This window comes from Carcharodon carcharias, chromosome 15, assembly GCF_017639515.1.
Source record: "Carcharodon carcharias isolate sCarCar2 chromosome 15, sCarCar2.pri, whole genome shotgun sequence".
Lineage (NCBI taxonomy): Eukaryota > Metazoa > Chordata > Chondrichthyes > Lamniformes > Lamnidae > Carcharodon > Carcharodon carcharias.
In genome coordinates, this window is record NC_054481.1 from 13,170,981 (window position 1) to 13,189,551 (window position 18,571).

At 39.8% G+C, this 18,571-nt stretch overlaps 1 protein-coding gene across 11 annotated transcripts in view; it reads right to left on the reverse strand.

Annotated features, from left to right (window-relative positions):
* Window positions 1-18,571, reverse strand: part of clec16a (C-type lectin domain containing 16A) — a 290,561-nt gene that overhangs the window by 188,403 nt on the left and 83,587 nt on the right. For all 11 annotated transcript variants that reach the window (XM_041207278.1, XM_041207280.1, XM_041207276.1 and 8 more), the window contains 3 exons: window positions 7,556-7,682; window positions 5,407-5,507; window positions 4,658-4,780 (listed from right to left, as the gene is read on the reverse strand). In XM_041207278.1, coding sequence (XP_041063212.1) covers window positions 4,658-4,780; window positions 5,407-5,507; window positions 7,556-7,682 — 351 coding nt within the window. The remainder of the gene's footprint in view (window positions 1-4,657; window positions 4,781-5,406; window positions 5,508-7,555; window positions 7,683-18,571) is intronic.

Sequence of the window (18,571 nt, forward strand, 5' to 3'; positions counted from 1 at the left end):
TTCGCACCCGCCCCTACACCATCAAGTTCTGAAGAAAAGTCATTGACCCGGAACATCCACTCTGCTTCTCACTCCACAAATGCTGCTAACCTATCTGTCTTAAAAATATTCAAAGACTCTGCTTCCAGTGCCTTTTGAGGAAGGGTTCCAAAGACTCTCAACCCTCAGAAAAAAAATACTCCTCATCTGAGACAGTGGAAGCAGAGTCTTTGAATATTTTCAAGGCATGGCTAGTTAGATTCTTGATTAACTAGGGGGAGAAAGGTTATCGAGAGTAGGCAGGAATGTGGGGTTGGCAGGAATGTGGGGTTAAGGTTACAATCAGGTCAGCCATGATCTTATTGAAGGGTGGAGCAGGTTCGAGGGGCTGAGTGGCCTACTCCTGCTCCATGTTTGTATGTTCACTGCCAGGGAACTAGAGATAACAAGACAACCTCCCTTCTTGCTATATCTTAATTTATGAATACAGTTTCTGCTTAACCACGCCCTATTCTACCATTTATCACTTCTTGCATGCTGTTGTTAGGTATCATTTAGCCATACTTTATCTGTTACTAATGACATCAGCCTTCAAGGTTAATGCCCAGTGTATCTACTTTTGCAGATACTGGCTCATCCACCATTGCAAAGAAATTACAGTTGTAGCAGTGTGGCATCCATCTGTCTGTTGCGAAAACCACATTCTATCACCTTCCCCTAACATTTAAAATTATCTAGCTTCGCAAAACTACTGCTAAAAGTGGAGACAAGTTCCTGATTACACAATTAGTCGTGAGAAGGAGGAACAGAACAGAGGTTGAGGAGTCGAAGCAACAAATGCATTCTATATATTGATCTATAGCCAGGAAATAAAGCATTACCACAATTACATTTCACTGATTTAGGAAATAATATGGTTAATGATGAAATAATCATTTGCATTGATTTTTCTTTTCCAATGTGGTAGTTATTGGATCCATTTTTCTGTTATTAACAAAAGCAAAAAAGTCTCACCAACAAATAATTCCTCAAATTGATGGTAATTTATGGCTCTTTATTTCACCTGAAATACTTAAAATATTCATCACGAATGGTAATATTTCCCCTGTGATCCACAGCAGCCAAATACTCATTAAGTTGCATATTGTATCTGAATCATTATTACCTCTCTCTGCAATCTCATTAGAATATTTCACAATGCCTTAAAGCAGGTTTGAGAAGTCCGCTTTGATGGACAAGTCACAGGATAAATGCAGGCTAGGAAGCCATTAACCTTATTACAGGTCATTCATCTAGGAAGATAAAGCTACAGTCCTTGTAAGTCAGCATCCAACTAGCCTTGAAGATTTTTGCCTTCACTACATTAAATGAACATTTTCCCAAAGGTTATGGCCACATCTGCTTCCATCACTGTTTCTGCCCGAGCATGCAATGCCTGACAGGGGAGAGGTTTAGGACAAAAATTTGAAAAACGTAGATGTGACATTTTGCTGAAGCAATCTTCGGGAGTTTCTTCCATCAACATAACTGAAACTACACTTCAAAATTACCTAATTTTCTGTTAATTGCTTTGGGACATGACAGGGCCATAAAAAGGGGCTATATATATGAAAGCTCTTTCTTTCCATTGCAAAAAAAAACATCAATCAGTATCAGGAAATTCTGTACCATCAACCCAAGATTTTATAATGTTATCATGTTATATTCCTAGCTGTGGCAGGAGCACTGGAGTGGTCATTCTGCCACTTGTAATTTGATCAAAACTGACTAGAAAAGTTAACATACCTACCATCAGGGAAGATAAATCAACCCTTCGGAATTCATAAGGAAATAATTTTTCCTCTAAGTGCAGCATTCAATTAGTTCTTAACAGATTCCACTCCTATTGCTCCACATCATTTAGTAACTTAGAGGCAATCTGTAAAATCATCTCTCAGTCACCTCTTTCCAAAACCAAAGTCTCTCCAGCTTTTCCTCATAACTCCGTCCTCTCATTGTGGAGTTCAGTTCTATGGCTCTTCACTGTCTCAATGCTCAAATGTATCTAACCAAAAGTGGACACAGTGCAGAAGGTATGGTCCAACAAAGCAGAATGGGAGAATAGTAGATGTGTTCTAGACAGGATTAGAGATGAGACAGACAAGCTAGCAAAACAAAGAACAAGGCCAGAGAGTGGGTGTTGAGATCAGGGAGACCCAGACTCCCACACAATCAGCAAGATACGGTGGTCTTGCATGGATAAGAACAATGCTTGATATATGTATTCATGGGAAACAAATAACTTGAGACTGGAGAAGCATGTGATTGTAAGTTAACAAGATTAGAATGTGTGTATGTGATTCAAGGTGTATATAAAGGGGGAAACACGTAACTTTTTAAAGAGTTCAGTCTTGGACTGCCCAAGGACGTCTCTCCCTGCATTCACTTGAATAATTAATAAACGATCGTAGCCCGTAACTGAGTCTCCTGGTGGTCTGTTGAGGTGAACTACAACAAGTTTCTTCTTGTCGGTTTGTGCAGCTTCCTGAAACTGGTGACTTGACGCTGCAATAGCAATTCATTGATACAAACAACCACAATCTACTTTGAACAAATGGCCTTTCATCACTTGGTGAGAAGAGGTTACCAGCACAATATTCAACATCAGGCTGACTGGTCTATAATTCCCTGTTTTCTCTCTACCTCCCTTTTTAAATAGTGAGATTACATTAGCTACCCTCCAATCTGTAAGAACTGTTCCAGAGTCTATAGAATCTCAGAACATGACCACCAATATATCCACTATTTCTAGGGCCACTTCTTTTAGTACTCTGGGATGTAAATTATCAGGCCCTGGGGATTTATCGGCCTTCAATCCCATCAATTTCTTCAATGCCATTTCCCTAGTAAAACTGATTTCTTTCAGTTCCTCCGTCTCACTAAACTCTGTGTTCCTCAACATTTCTGGTATGTTATTTGTGTCCTCCTTTGTGAAGGCAGAACCAAAGTATGTATTTAGTTGGTCAGCCATTTTTTTTGTTCCCCATTATAAATTCCCCTGTTTCAGACTGTAAAGGACCTACATTTGTCTTCACCAGTCTTTTTCTCTTGACCTTGACACATGCCAAGAAACCTCCAGGTCTTTGAAGCTGACCACAAGAACTTTTAAGGGCCAAATAACTAGAGCTCATGTCATAGTTTGGACATCTCAGCCAGATTGACAGAAGTATGAAGCTATAGCCTCAAATCAATTTTACTCAGCTGGAGATGTCAATGTAAGGAGCAAAACAATTCTATCTGTACATCAGGAGAGAAAACAATAATAATGAGTGCAAACTGGCAACATTTCACCTCAAATAAGACTAACAAAAATAAATTAATCACGTATGTGTTGTTTGTGGGACCTTAGTGTACAAATTTGGTTGTAACATTTGCTTATATAACAGACACTATGCTTCAAAATGTGAAGTTCTTTCCTTTCTTTTAAATTGACAATTCTACGCATCGTTCATTTGTTTTCATCATAGCGGGCCATTTGCATCGTTTTGTTCATGGAGCTACTTTACTCATGGAGGTATCAAAACGTCGCACAAAGGAAAATAAGAGAGACTGGAATCATCCGTAATCTACATACGTGTACACAACTTAGGAAGAATAAGCCATGCAGCCCCTCTATCATGGCTGATATGATTATGGCCTCTACTTCCTGTCTACCCCCATACCCTTTGACTTCCTTAAAACTCAGCCTTAAAAATATTCAATGACTCAGCCCCCACTGCTCTCTGGGGAAGAGAATTCGACAAACTAACACTGATGAGAAAAAATTTCTCATCTTCATCCTAAATGGGAGACCCCTTATTTTTAAATTGCGTCCACTAGTTCTAGACTCTCTCATCAGGGAAAACAATCTTTCAGCATTCACCCAGTCAAGTGCCTCCGGATTTTATATATTTCAATATGACTACTTCTCATTCTTCTAAACTCCAATGGAAACAGGCCCAACCTGCCCAATCACAAAACAACCCCTTCATCCCAGGAATCAGTTTAGCGAACCTTCTCTGAATTGCCTCTCATGTAATTATGTTCTTTCTTAAATAAGGAGATCAAAACTGTGCACGGTTATGTACATCATGTACAACTGTAACAAAACTTCCCTACTTTTATATTCTATTCCTCTTGTAATAAACGCCAATATTCCATTTGTCCTCCTAATCACTTGCTGCGCGAGTTCTAACTTTGTGATTTGTGTACCAGGAGACCCAGACCCCTCTGTACTGCAGAATTCTGCAATCTCTCTCCATTTAAGAAATTTGCTGCTTTCCTATTCTTCCTGCCAAAGTGGACAAATTCACATTTTGCCACATTATACTGCATCTACCAAATTTTTGTCCACTCAACCTATCTAAATCCCTTTACATGCTCCTCATGTCCTCGTCACAACTTACTGTCCTACCTATCTTTGTGTCAACAGGAAACTTAGCAAACCTACATTCGGTCCCATCCTCCAAGTCAACTGTTATAGATTGTCAGTAGTTGAGGCCCCAGCCATGCAAATTTACCCACAGTGCTGTAAGAAGAGAGCTCCAGGCTTTTGACCCAGCAACAATGAAGAAACGGTGATATAAGCATTTTGTTGCAATTCTATTGAAAACAGGTACCCGTACAAAAATGAGTAGTTACTTTAAGGAATATTTCTCACCAGCATGTGTTGCCTGGTTCATTATCTTAATTAGCCTTTCTGCCAATACATGGCTGTATGAGCTCTTCTCCTCAGCTTGCTCTGGAGGAACTTGAATCTTTTCCAATAGGTCTGTGTCTATACCTGAATGAGATTAAATTACAAAAAGTGCTTTGAACCATCACAGATCCTGATTGTCCTTAAATAACATGGTAGGTGGCACATTTCTGGCCAGAAGTGTATGTGTGCTTCCTAGCCATCACTTTTGGGCCTTGGGGGGGGACAGCGCAGCACCTGAAAAACAGATACTACATGGCTCAATTTAACTATCAGTAGGGTCACTGACTGTCAAGTAGCTATGCCATACTATGTCTTGGGTTTACAAGCGCAAAGCTACAACCAGATTTTTGGATCTCATTCCACACGCCCAATGCTTTAAAACAGCAAATGTCCTTGAAATTCTAGCAATGAGGAAACAGTTCCACAACAGTTTCCAATCGCATCGGTCAAAGCCACCCACAGATAATAGCAGATATCCCGTTACATTTTCTGAATAAAATTGGGGAATCTGAAGTAAATGACTTTTGGTACCAGTCAAGAAAGCAACCATTTGGGTCAAACGATGCATGTAGTGAACCTGCCTTAGTTGAAAGAAGCTGCCCCATCATTAGAAAAAGGAGGGAGAAAAAGAGTGAATACACCAAATTCTCAAGCACAGAAGAGAATATTAAGTTTTATCAACTCAAAACCAAATGTTAACAAAGACTAACCTTTGTTGTGAGACATTGCAAAAAGAAGACATAACACGAAGAGTGCATAATAATCCTCTTCAGGGCATTCCAGAGCATTGTACACCATATCTAGAAATGGTCTGCAGAATTGAAAATGGAGAAAAATGAGTAAAATGCGTCATAATTTCAATGATCAAGACTGGCAATCTACCCAGCATTATATAAAAGCGTGTTATTGTATAGTTTGCTAATCAGCTAGTTGGTTTGGGCATACTGTCATGTTAAAAGTATAATGTCACATGTAGGTTTGTAAATTTTAAAAGGAATATTTTAAAACATCAGTTTATTTTACATTATTATTTCCCTGTGATTAAAGCCTAAACAAAAGATATATAATAGAAAACAATCAATTTTTAACCCTCCACGGAGACTCATGTTAGAATAACAAGGGTCACCAATTCAGACCACCTTAATCTTGGGAAGCCATGCTACTGATGGACTAGCTAAACTTATCCAGCATTTTGTTTTGATCCAAACAACATCTATGGAGAGAACAGACATGCAAACTGATCTATGAAATGCTTCCGAGATTTTCTGCTCGTTTCAGATTTCCAACATTTAGAGTTTTCTGTTTTTTTATTTCAACTGTCTAGGAGAACAAAGTATCCAGTAGGTTTAAAAACTGATGTGTTTTGCAAAACATTTATTTTTCATCACAATGGAGCTTTGATCAAGAAACGTTCACCTAGGCTTCCCTTCTCTTGAAGTTTCTCCTTTTCATTACTATGCTTATTCAAAGAATACCTCATTGTTAAATACTTCGTAATTCTGGTTACTTCAGTAACCTCTCAATATTGAAAGCCAAACAATGTTATTCATGTTAATGAGAAAGTATTAAAACACCATTGCTATAAACACAGCTGATGAATGAATGGGTATATATTGAAATTTGAAACAAATATTGTGAGTTCAGCTTAAATTTAAATTATAGATTAGATCCATAAACAACTTAGATCTGCTGCAAGCAAAAAGTTAATGAATAATCATATAATGGGTATCATTCAATAATTTCAATGTGTGATAGTCTAAGCAAGCATACCAGTGGTTGAGCATTGATACACGATTGCTAATCACAGTACTGTTAGCCATTTTACAGTGATCCAGCTGGCTTTATTTCTTCATCTCAGCACCAGGAAGTTATATTAAAAAATTCTCCTGAAAACTTTAAACCACCTACAAGCTAAGAGCTCCAGTTAAACATATATATTGGCTTATGGACCAGAGGGACAAGGGGTATTTGTCGATCCACGAATCCTCACCATTACTAACATTGCCCGTTTCCAACACTGTAACATCGGCCGAATACAACCCTACCTCAACTCATCCAAAACCCCCATTCCTGCCTTTGTTACTGTTAGGCTTGTCTATTCTAATGCACTCGTGGCCGGCTTCCTGTTTTCTACTTTTCTAAACTTCAAGCCATCCAAATCTCTGCTGCCATGTCTAATTCACATCAAGCCTTGTGCCCATTGGCCACACTAGCTCCTGGTTAAGCAATGCCTCAATCTTAAAACATGCATCTTTGTTTTTAAATCCTTTCATGATATCATCCCTTGCTAAATCCGTAATCTTCTCTAGCTCTGCAAAGCTCCCAAGATACGTGCTTCTCCAATTCTGGCCTCTTGAGCACCCCCAATTTTAATCGTCCATCATTGACACCTGTGCTTTCATTTATCAAGATCCTAAGCTCTGGAATTTCCTCAAAAGAAAAATTCGACATGCCTATTTCTTCCATTAAGACTCTCAAAACCCATCACTTCAACTAAGCTTTTAGTCACCTGCCCTAATGTGACTCTGTGCTAAATATTGTTTAATAGGGTACTTGGGGTGCTTTACTATGTTAATGATGGCTGTTATTGTAGCCTGGGCTAATAACCAGGACTGCTTCATAATATGAAATTTTAAAAGTGTATTTTAAGATATCCTGAATGGGCATATGGGATTATTGAGTGAAGAGAGAAACACCGCTTCTGATAGGATTGAGCGACTCAAAGGAAATACACATTTCTCTTAAAAATGTCCACATCCCAATGTTTTTGACTTTCTCCCCTAGTCACGGCTCGCTTTGATGACATTATCCCCCTTTTAATATCATACGAAAAATGCACAACCGCAAAATTAAGCTTACCTTCTTTTTGAATTGTCTACCCTTGAGGCAGCAGCTGTTTTCTCTTCATCGGTGGTGTTTTGTTCAGTCAAGCCTACACTCTGAGGGCCTGATATTTTGCATCGTTCCATTATAACCATCTCAATTTCTTAAAACAAGAGAAAAAAAGAACTTATTTTAAACCTTATACTGTGTCAAAAGTTTCAGCTACAAACAAATCATAATTCATTTGATCCCAATACATTTTTCCAAGTTTCAATATTAAAGGTGAGAAAGATCCTAATTTTTGAAGTACAGCTTATAAAGAATACAATTTGAAAATTGACAGCAATGCACTGAAAGGAACAGAGATAATGTAAATTAAATCATGAAAGCTCAGCTTCAGTGCTCATTAAGCATTCCTGACAATGAAATGTTTGTGAGCAAATAGCTTTATTTGAACTTTTTTGGTTTTAAATATCTGCCACTACATGTCTCCAGGGAGCTTTTCAAATACATTGTTTCAGTGTACAGAAATTATGTGAGCAATGTGCACCGAGGAGTGTGTTCCATAGATAGTTTGCTGATTAACCATGTAGATCTCTGTATAAATTATTTGAAGAAGCTCTAAGAATTTTCCAATAGGCCAAGTATAAGGCTCATTTTGCATCACTATGAAGCAACTTCAACTTTGCAATATAACTTTTAAAAATAAAAGTTCCAACTCTGACATGATCAAATTTGCTGATAGAGGGCATTGTTGTCACACAATGGAAGAACCTTGGCCTCACTGATGCCGAACACCAATTGTCTGGTGACTTCACAACTTCCTCCAGATGACAACTCAACTACCTAACATCAAGCTGTCAATTACCACGCCATGACTGAGTTTGTCTTATGCTATGTTCGCCAATTCTAGTTGGGCATATTCCTGTAGGTTTTCTCTAGATTACTGCAGTTTGCAAATGTATTGCACTTACCTTAGAACAGGTTGACCCCCCTGTAGTTCGAAGTCTTTTTCCAGTTTCTTCCTTCTTAAACTGGTACGGAAGTTGGCTTCTTGCTGCACTCAGCAGTTCTGAAGACTTGGTGATTTGATAATAAAAGTCAGCGCAAGACACACTATAGTTCATCTGCACTGGTGTCTCTCTTTCACAAGACTTTCATTTAACCGGTTCCTTTCTTTGCACCAAAGCTGAGCCATTAAGCTGAAAACTGCAAGCTGCATTTCCAGCGGTGGCACCAGCCACGAGAAAATTTCAGCACGGTATCATGGGCAAGAGTCTGAACAAAGGTTGGCAGCACCTCAAGTGCCCAGAAGGCAGGACGGTGCTGTGCAGGAATCAAGATTTGGAGTAACAGAAGTTTGAACTACGCACACGAGGAACTTTTCTCTCTGATTTCCAACCCCTTTTCTAACAGAAATCTTCCGACCCTTATAAAAACCATTGAGCTCCATTGTTCCTCACAGTACATTTTTTTCTTTTAAAACCTCCTTGCCCCACACAGCAGAACTTGATCAAGGGTCATCCACCGTTTCTACCTTCTTCTGAAGCAGGACAACCCTGATAAAGTTATTTCAGCCTACTCATCTAATTTCCTCTCATCTGTACATTGATCCTTCCACCCCCCCACTGCCCCCAACCCATTCAGTTCCTACCCACCTACGTCTAAGACTCCAATTTTAACCAGGACTAACAATTTTACAGTGCAAGGGCCCAGCTGTCTCCTTTTCACTATAGGTGTACAGGCCTAAACCATGATCTTTCCTTGGGATCCTTGCACCAGCAGGCCAAACCTGCTCTTCAAACCTGACTGAACTTGATTGTTCAAAGTGAGAACTTCTCTCAGCTCCATTTACTTCCTCCAGTTAAATGTTGTTCCAATGGGAATTCAAATGGTTCTAGCCGTGACCGTTCCTTTTTTACAACATGGGGAACAAGTTGATTTCATTCCAACTCAAGTCCCCAGCCAGCCTTCTTCATGCTTTTGCCTTGACCATGAGAATTTGATTCACCATAGTGTCATCCTTTATGTGCACCATGTCGGATCTTCTTTCCTCCTGTTGGGAGCTTTCTATCTCTGCAATAGGCTTTGCATGCTCATCTATTGAAAGGCCACCAACTCCTCAAACAACCTGGAATAATCTTGTTCCTCCCCCTACATCCTGAAAGAACTGCCACCCTTGCCAGGTTTCTATAACCTCCAACCCTTTTGCTTTCAAGGCTCCATTCTTCCTAATAGCTGATGAAACATCCTCCTTTTTCTCCAGCTGATGGATTCCCACCATTCAACAGGACTCTTGATCATGCCTTTCCAATTTCCCAAGTCTTGTTCTTAGCCTCCCTTCTCTTATCTTCTATACCCACACCTGGAGCCTCCACATGCACCAGTTCATCATCTTCCATCTACAACAAGATTGCGCCTTAGTCACTCTTCGAGGCTTTCTTCCCGACCATCTTCCTGTGCAATCATCTGTCTACATAGCTCCTCCAGCAGCATTGTTTAGTGTCCCAAACACCATGTGAAACACAGTTTACATCCATTTCCTGTAACACAGTTTGGTCCCCTCTACAGATTAGGTAACCAATTTGCTGAGCATCTCTATTCAGACTGTTACATTGGCAATACATAGAAGGTGACAACATGCACTTGTGCAACACTTCTCTCAATCCATCCACTGTGGCTCTGTCGTCAAACTGCTTGTCCAAAAAAAAAGACTGAACAGCAATTTCCCAGTGAAACTTTGGAAAGACTGAAGTTATCATCATCAGCCCCCGTCACAACTCCATACCCTCAACACCGATTTCAGCCCCCTCCCCACTACTTTTCAGGCATTTCACAATATGTGTCCTTTTCAACTCAGAGTTTTGCTTCCAACCCAAATTGCTCAAATACTGACAATCCCAACTCCTTAATATTACCAGCCTTCACCGTGCTCCAGCTCACCTGCTGCTGAACGTTCATCTATGCCTGTCGTCACATTTAGGCTTCATTATTCCAATAGCCCCAGCCAGACTCAGCTCTGAAAACTTTGCTGTCCATATCCTATCCTGTACCAACTCTCAGTCACCCATCCTTGCTGACCCACACTGGCCCACAGTCCCAAATGCCTCAAGCATAAAAGCCCTTCTAAGATTCTCTTTAGCCTTCGGCAACTCCACAATACTGTGTTTCTCCAACCATATACTTGTGTTTCCCCCACCACTTTTGCCTCACAATTGCAGCCGCACCTTCAGCTTAAGTCTAAGCTCCTGAATTCCCTTCCTTTGCATCTGCTGCCTGCCTCTTGATCCCTCTCTCCTCATTTAAGGCTTTCCCCTTAAAAACAGACGAGTTTAACCTAAATTTTCCTTACCACTCTTAATATCTTTCTCTTATTCATTCGTGGGATGTGGGTGTCACCGGCTAGGTCAGCATTTGTCATCCTTAACTGCCCTCAAAAAGGTGGTCGTGTGCTGCTTTCTTGAACCACTGCAGTCCATGCATTGTAGGAACACCCAGTGCTATTAGGAAGGAGGTTCCAGGATTTTGACCCGGCAACAGAAAAGGAATGGCGATATTGTTCCAAGTCAACTTGCAGGTAGTGGTGTTCACATGCATCTGCTGCTTTTGTCCTTCAGGGTGGTACAGTTTATGGGTTTGGAAGGTGCTGTTGAAGGGGCCTTGGTTGAGTTGCTGCCATGCATCTTGTAGAAGGTACACAGTGCTGCCACTGTGCGTTGATGGCAGAGGGAGTGAATGCTTAAGGCGATGGATGGGTTCCAGTCAAGGGGGCTGATTTGTCCTGCATGGTGTCGAGCTTCTCAAGTATTGTTGGAGCTGCACTCATCCAGGCAAGTAGAGAATACTCCATCACACTCCTAACTTGTGACTTGTAGATGATGGGCAGGCTTTGGGGAGTCAGGAGGTGAGTTATTTTCTGCAGAATTCCAAGCCTCTGACCTGCTCTTATAGCCACAGTATTATATAGCTGATCCAGTTCAGCTTCTGGTCAATGGAAACCCCCCAGGATTTTGATAGTGGAGGATTCAACAATGGTAATGCCATTAAATGTCAAGGGGAAACGGTTAGATTCTCTCTTGTTAGAGATGGTCGTTGCCTAGCACTTCTGTGGTGCAAATGTTACTTGCCACTTGTCAGCCCAAGCCTGCAGATTGTCAAGGTCTTGCTGCGTATGGACATGGACCACTTCAATTTTCCAAGTCGCAAATAGTGCTAAACAGTGCACAATCCTCTGCAAACATCCCCACTACTGACCTTATGATGGAGGGAAGGTCATTGATGAAACAGCTGAAGATGGTTGGGCCTTGGACACTACCCTGAGGAACTCCTGCAGTGATGTCTCAGGGCTCAGGTGATTGACCTCCAACAACCACACCTATCTTTCTTTGTGCTAGGAATGACTCCAACCACTGGATAGCTCCCCCACTTACCGATTCCCATTAACTTAATTTTGCTAGGGTTCCTTGGTGACACACTCAGTCAAATGCTGCCTTGATGTCAAGGGTAGTCACTCTCACTTCATCTAGAGTTCAGTTCTTTTATGCATAATTGGTTCAAGGTTGTATTGAGGGCAAAACGGAGTGGCCCTGGCAGAACCCAAACTGAATGTCAGTGAGAAGGTTATTGCTGAGACAGTGCCACTTCACAGCACTGTCGACACTTTGGTGATGTTAGGGAGCAGACTGATGGGGTGGTATTTGGCCAAGTTGGATTTATCCTGCTGCGTGTACACAGTATTCCTCGGCAATTTTCCACATTGCCAGGTAGATGCCAGTATTGTGGCTGTACTGGAACAACTCGGTTCAGGGCACAGCTAGTTCTGGAGTACAAATCTTCAGTACTATTGCCAAACATTATCAGGGCACACAGGCTTTGCAGTATCCTGTGCCTTCAACCCTTTCTTGATATCACATGGAATGAATTGAATTGGCTGAAGACTGGCATCTGTGATGCTTGGGACCTCAGGAGGCCGAAATGGATCATCCACTCTGCACTTCTGGCTGAAGATTGTGCACTGATGTGCTGGACTCGCCCATCATCGAGGATGGGGATATTTGTGAAGCCACCTCCTCCTCCAGTTAGCTGCTTAAATGGTCCACCAACATTGATGACTAGATGTAGCAGGACTGCAGAGCTTAGATCTGATCCATTGGTTGTGGGATACATAAGAACATGGAGCAGTAGGCAATTCAGCCCCTCGAGCCTGCCCCACCATTCATTACAATCATAGCTGATCTCATTTTGGCCTCAACTCCAATTTCCCGCCCTCTACCCATAACCTTTCAACCTGTTACTAATTAAAAATCTATCTCCTCCTTAAATTTATTCAGTGTCCCAGCATCCACTGGACTGAGGTAGTGAATTCCACAGATTCACGAAGCTTTGAGAAAAGTTATTCCTCCTCATCTATGATTTAAATCTACCACCCCTTAGCCTAAAACTATGGCCTTTCGTTCTAGGATGCCCCACAAGGGGAAACATCTGTTCCATGTCTACTTTGTCTATCCCCTTTAGCATTTTATAGACCTCAATTAGATCTCCTCTCATCCTTCTAAACTCTTGCGAGTATTGGCCTCAACTGCTCAATCTCTCCTCATAAGACAAGCCCTGCATCTCTGGAATCAATCTAGTGAACCTCCTCTTAACCACCTCCAGTGCAACTACATCCTTCCTCAAGTAAGGGGACCAAAACTGTGCACCGTACTCCAGGTGCAGTCTCACCAATGCCTTGTACAGTTGCAATAACACTTTTTTTATACTCTATTCCTTTAGTAATAAATGCCAAAATTCCATTTGCCTTGCTTATTACCTGCTGTACCTGCATACTAGCTTTCAACGATTCATGCATAAGGACACCAAGATCCCTCTGCACTGAAGCATTCTGAAGTTTCTCTCCATTTAAATAATAAGTCGCCTTTTTATTCTTCCGACCAAAATGGATAATCTCACTTATCCACGTTAAACTCCATCTGCCAAATTTTGGCCCATTCAGCTAACCTGTCCATATCCATTTGTAAATTTCTTATTTCTTCATTGCAACTTACTTTCTCCACTTATTTTGGTGTCATCTGCAAATTTAGATATCGTACCTTCTATCCCTGAATCCAAGTCATTAATATATATTGTAAATGGTTGGGGCCCAAGGACCAAACCCTGTGGCACCCCATGAGTTACAGCTTGCCATCCAGAAAAAGACCCACTTATCCCGACCCTGCTTTCTGTTGGTTAGCCAGTCCTCTATTCAAGCTAATATATTACTCCTAACTCCTTGTGACTTTATCTTGTGTATTAATCTTTTGTACGGCACCTTATCAAAGGCCTTCTGGAAGTCCAGATATGTCACATCTACAGGATCCCCATTATCCACTTTGCTTGTCACATCTTCAAAGAACTCTAGCAAATTAGTCAAACATGATTTACTCTTCATAAAACCATGCTGACTCTGATGGATTGCATTTCAACTTTCCAAATGCCTCATTACTACTTCCTTAATAATAGATTCCAACAATTTCCTAATGACAGGCATTCCCTATTTCGCTTGTCTCTGTCTATCGCATGCTGCTTCCGCTATTTGGCATGGAAGTAGTCCTGTATTGTAACTTCACCAGGTTCACACCTCATTTTTAGGTATGCCTGGTGCTGTTCCTGGCATGCCCTCCTGCACTCTTCATTGAACCAGGGTTGATCCCCCGGCTTGATGGTAGTGGTAGAATGGAGGATGTTTCAGGTCGAGGTTACAGATTTTTATTTTTATCTCCTTTTTAGGAGAGGATGGTATGGAAGGTGTATCAGGTTAAAGTATGGAACTTGGTATTTAGCAGTGCTGAGGGTATCATAATAAATAGTTTAACAGTGCCAAGGGCAGTACTAAAATTTGGCAGCACTAAGGGAATAGTCCTACAGATGCCTGCCAGTGACATGAGATACATATTCTATACCATGCTGCCATGCACCTCTGGCATTAAATGGAAGTAAAAAATACGTGGGAAAAGGAACATGCATGCAGGTGCTTTGGTTATTATATATTTTGTGAGTGAAGTGCCTGACTCTATTTTCATGAGAATTACCAGTCAGAAATTTAATCCATAAAAGCCAATTAAAAAACTCAAAACCATGCCACAAAAATGCAATTTGATCCGCAGTCACCATAAATCAGTGCCTCTGATAATATTTAGAGTGGCATACAGTGCAACAACCCGCTAGTACAAAACATATTCTCTGGTTGGCTAACAACAATTCCACAGAAGATCTGCTAGTTCCATGTTGTACAATAAACATTATACTACATATGAAATTACAAAGCTAATTTAGACTTACATAAGCATTCTAAAATCAGCAAAACATCTAGCCATTTATGTTCGTTAACTCCATAACTGAAGTACAGTCTTCAACTCTGCACACTTATACATTCAAGTAATACAGGCTATTAGCTTTTGAACTTTGTGGGAAAAAGTTTTTTTTTAAAAAAAGTAGTAACATATACTACTATTTGTCTGTGCACCACTGGAGATTAAGCAGAATTTGATGGAAAACAGAAGCAGAGCTGCAAGGATGTTCCAAAAAGGTACAACAGCATGCTGGAATATCCATAAGGCAGCACACCATTTCCATTAAATATGCAAATAAAGGGATTTTTAAAAGAACAAAATACTTAATGGGAAATTCTGGTTTGCTTGAGTGAACTTCCCACCTGGATACCACCCACGTTCCATTTAAACAAAAAAAAAGCAAAACCCAACATTGCAACCTACATAAGATTTAGCAACAACCCATGCAGCATGTATACACAGAACTAAACTAAAAAATTGTTCAGCTCCTTTTCAAAATTATTAGATTACAAGTGGCAAATTTATGGTTATAAGCAATGATAATCTCAGATTTCAGGTTCAGTGGGACATCCAACCTTGAAGGTGGAAAATTCTAAATTTCTAAGTTCACAGGTTTTTGCTGGAGACAAATTTCAGAAATACAGAGCAGGTAAAATTTTAGTGACGTTAACACGAGATTTGAACTGGAAGTGACTTAATGAACATCAATGACTGGATTCTCAGATTTGCAAGTTTGTCTTCAAAGAAATGTCTTAAATTACTAAGAAAATCCCAAATAAAATCAAGTGATTGTTTACATTTTACTACAACCGGGAGGAGGGGGGTGGGGTGCATGGTGTCATATTACACAGGTTCTATAACAATTGTAATAGTGATATTAATTCCATAATAACAGGTTCTATAGCCACATGCTTAATAGTAGAAGCCTCTTGTAATATATCAAAGAGGCCGAATGCACAGGGTTATGGCCACAATTACTTGTGGTAAGTTGCCAGTCTCAGTTCTACCTTCTTGGAGTAGCACCTCTCCAGGGTAGCAAGCAAAAGCAGATCAACAGAAAACTTTCACTGTTGTTTGCTTAACTCCAAGTAGACAGTTATAGAGTAAGAGCAGATTTTGTGCAGATTGGGACTCTTAATGGAAATAACTCAATCTCTTTATCAATTAATTTCTACTATGGAGACCACATAGAAAAAAAGTGGGAATGGGTGCCTCAGAAAATATCCCTATGAAAAATTCACCACCACTAATAAAACGTCCTTTCATTTGAAAATTAAAGCACAATGCTGCTATAGTTATGAGCCCAATAAATAACTGAAGATTAATCAACAGTACCTTCAAATTCACTTGACCACCTTGAATCAAATGAAATGATAAATCAAGAAAAATTAAGTTAAAGAACATTTTTACCCTAGTTACCGTTGACAATAGCTGGGAGGCAGAAATAAATTTCAGAGAAGAGGCTGAAGATGAAAGTGATCCAGCTGTTAGTTTTTTTTCCAAACCCATCATCTAAATCTTGACTGAAATTCCCTCACTGTCCTTAAAATCCAGGAATTGTAGTAGTGTAATTGCAATTGTTAGTCTTAGTGAACTACATCAATGAAAAATGTGATTAACACAAAGAAAGAGTCATAGTAAAACCTGGTTGCAAACCAAACCAAATATAGACTATAATTAGATAGTACTTTAAAGGTCTCAAATATAGATCAAACATATCAAAAAATTTGGACTGGTTACTTAGATAGAAACAAAGATGTTCGCTTGCTTTAAACTATTGCTTTAAATTATTGCTTTAAATATATTTATAGCGGTTAGACACTGAGAAAGTTACTCATTGAACAAGTGTCACACAGATTGTCATGTTGCAAGTACCTGAGACATCCCTGTGATGCAATAATATTCTGTGCTAGGGTGGTGGAATAGAACTTGAATTTTCTACTTGGCCTAATCAGGTAAAAAGTGAGGGAAGGGAAAGTTGTTTTTTTTAAGAAAATTATATATTTTGACCTTTCATGAGCCTATTTCCAATGAAATTGAGATTTTTTTAGAATTATGAAAGATTTTGTAATGATATATAGGAAAGTTGATTTTCCCTGCTTGGGTGGGGGGGAAGAGAGAGAGAGAGAGAGAGAGAGAGGAGGAGGAGGAGTGTGGCCAGAGGTCATCAATTTAAAACTGTCACTGAGCAAGGAGAGCTTCTTAATGTAGAGGGCTGCTACAGTATGGAATACACTTGCATGGTGAATATTTGAGCAAAAGTCAGTGCCTCTTTAGGAGAAAATGCATAAATGTTGGATGCAAAGGGGGATCCAGGGACCATGGAAAAAAATTTAGGAAGTATGGTCGCCTGTAATTGCTACTGCAAAGACACAAGGCATCAAATAATCTTCCTTTGTGTCCTAAGCTTCTATAGATCTATCGTCTAATGTTAGAGGCATCGTGTGCTATTCTGTCAGTTAGGGGAACTTGCTAAGTTTCAAGTGTACGCTGTGAAGAGTTGAGTGCATTTCTTTGGGTAGAATTTAATCTACTGCTGAATGAGTTAAGTGATTGTGTGCATTGGTGCCACATGTTCAGGGACATGTGCCAAGTACTTGTTTAGAAATGGTCATCTTTCTCAAACAGGTTATTTATCCTACCATTCATGTTGAATTAGATTTATTTCTTATTTGGAGTCAATTGTTTTTGTTCTTTTATATCTTAACCTTTAGGCTGCTGAAAAATCTAGAGAAATTACTATTTTGTCAGGCTGACTGATCTTGTTTGTTTTCTGCCCAAGGCCCATGCATTCAAGAATGAATTTTATATCTACAATTAAAAAAATATGAAAGTAGGATTCTGACCACCTGCTGCTGAACACAGAAAACATTCATCAATTATCATGAAAAGACATTATAAGAACCATCAAGATTATAGCTCATTTTATTTAGCCCAATGTCCATTTTTAAGCCATAAAAGTTTGCTCAATAAACTACAATGGTAATTTTGCCCATTGGTCTAAACCAGGTTATACCATATCAATGTAAGAATCAATTTCATATCTCTATTACTTAAGTACAATTGCAGAATTTTGGTTAGTGCTCAAGCAAATTACTTGAATAGATGATTATTAAAATGCTAAGAAATTGCAAGCCTGCAGTTTGTCAGAACGGAATAGAATTGCACAACTACACATGATTACAAATTAAATAATCGTACACTAGAAAGAGCAAAATTCTAGAAGATGATCACTGAAGATAGACCCTTATTAATAAACCCTGAAAGCTTATCTTTGGTACTAGCTCTTTGGATAACACATCAATTATTGAAAAAACTCAGCAGGTCTGACAGCATCTGCAGAGAGGAACACAGTTAACGTGTCGAATCCGTATGACTCTTCAACAGAACTAAGGTAAAATAGAAAAGAGGTGAAATATAAGCTGGTTTAAGGCGTGTGGGACAAGTAGAGCTGGATAGAGGGCCAGTGATAGGTGGACATAGCCAAAAGATGTCATAGACAAAAAGGACAGAGGTGTTGAAGGTGGTGATATTATCTAAGGAATGTGCTAATAGGTGACATTAAGGTTAGAAAGCAGGACAAGCAAGGTACAGTTAGCCCTAGTGGGGGTGGTGGGTGTGGGGGGAAGGGATCGAAATAGGCTAAAAGGTAGAGATAAAACAATGGATGGAAATACATTTAAAAATAATGGAAATAGGTGGGAAAAGAAAAATCTATATAAAT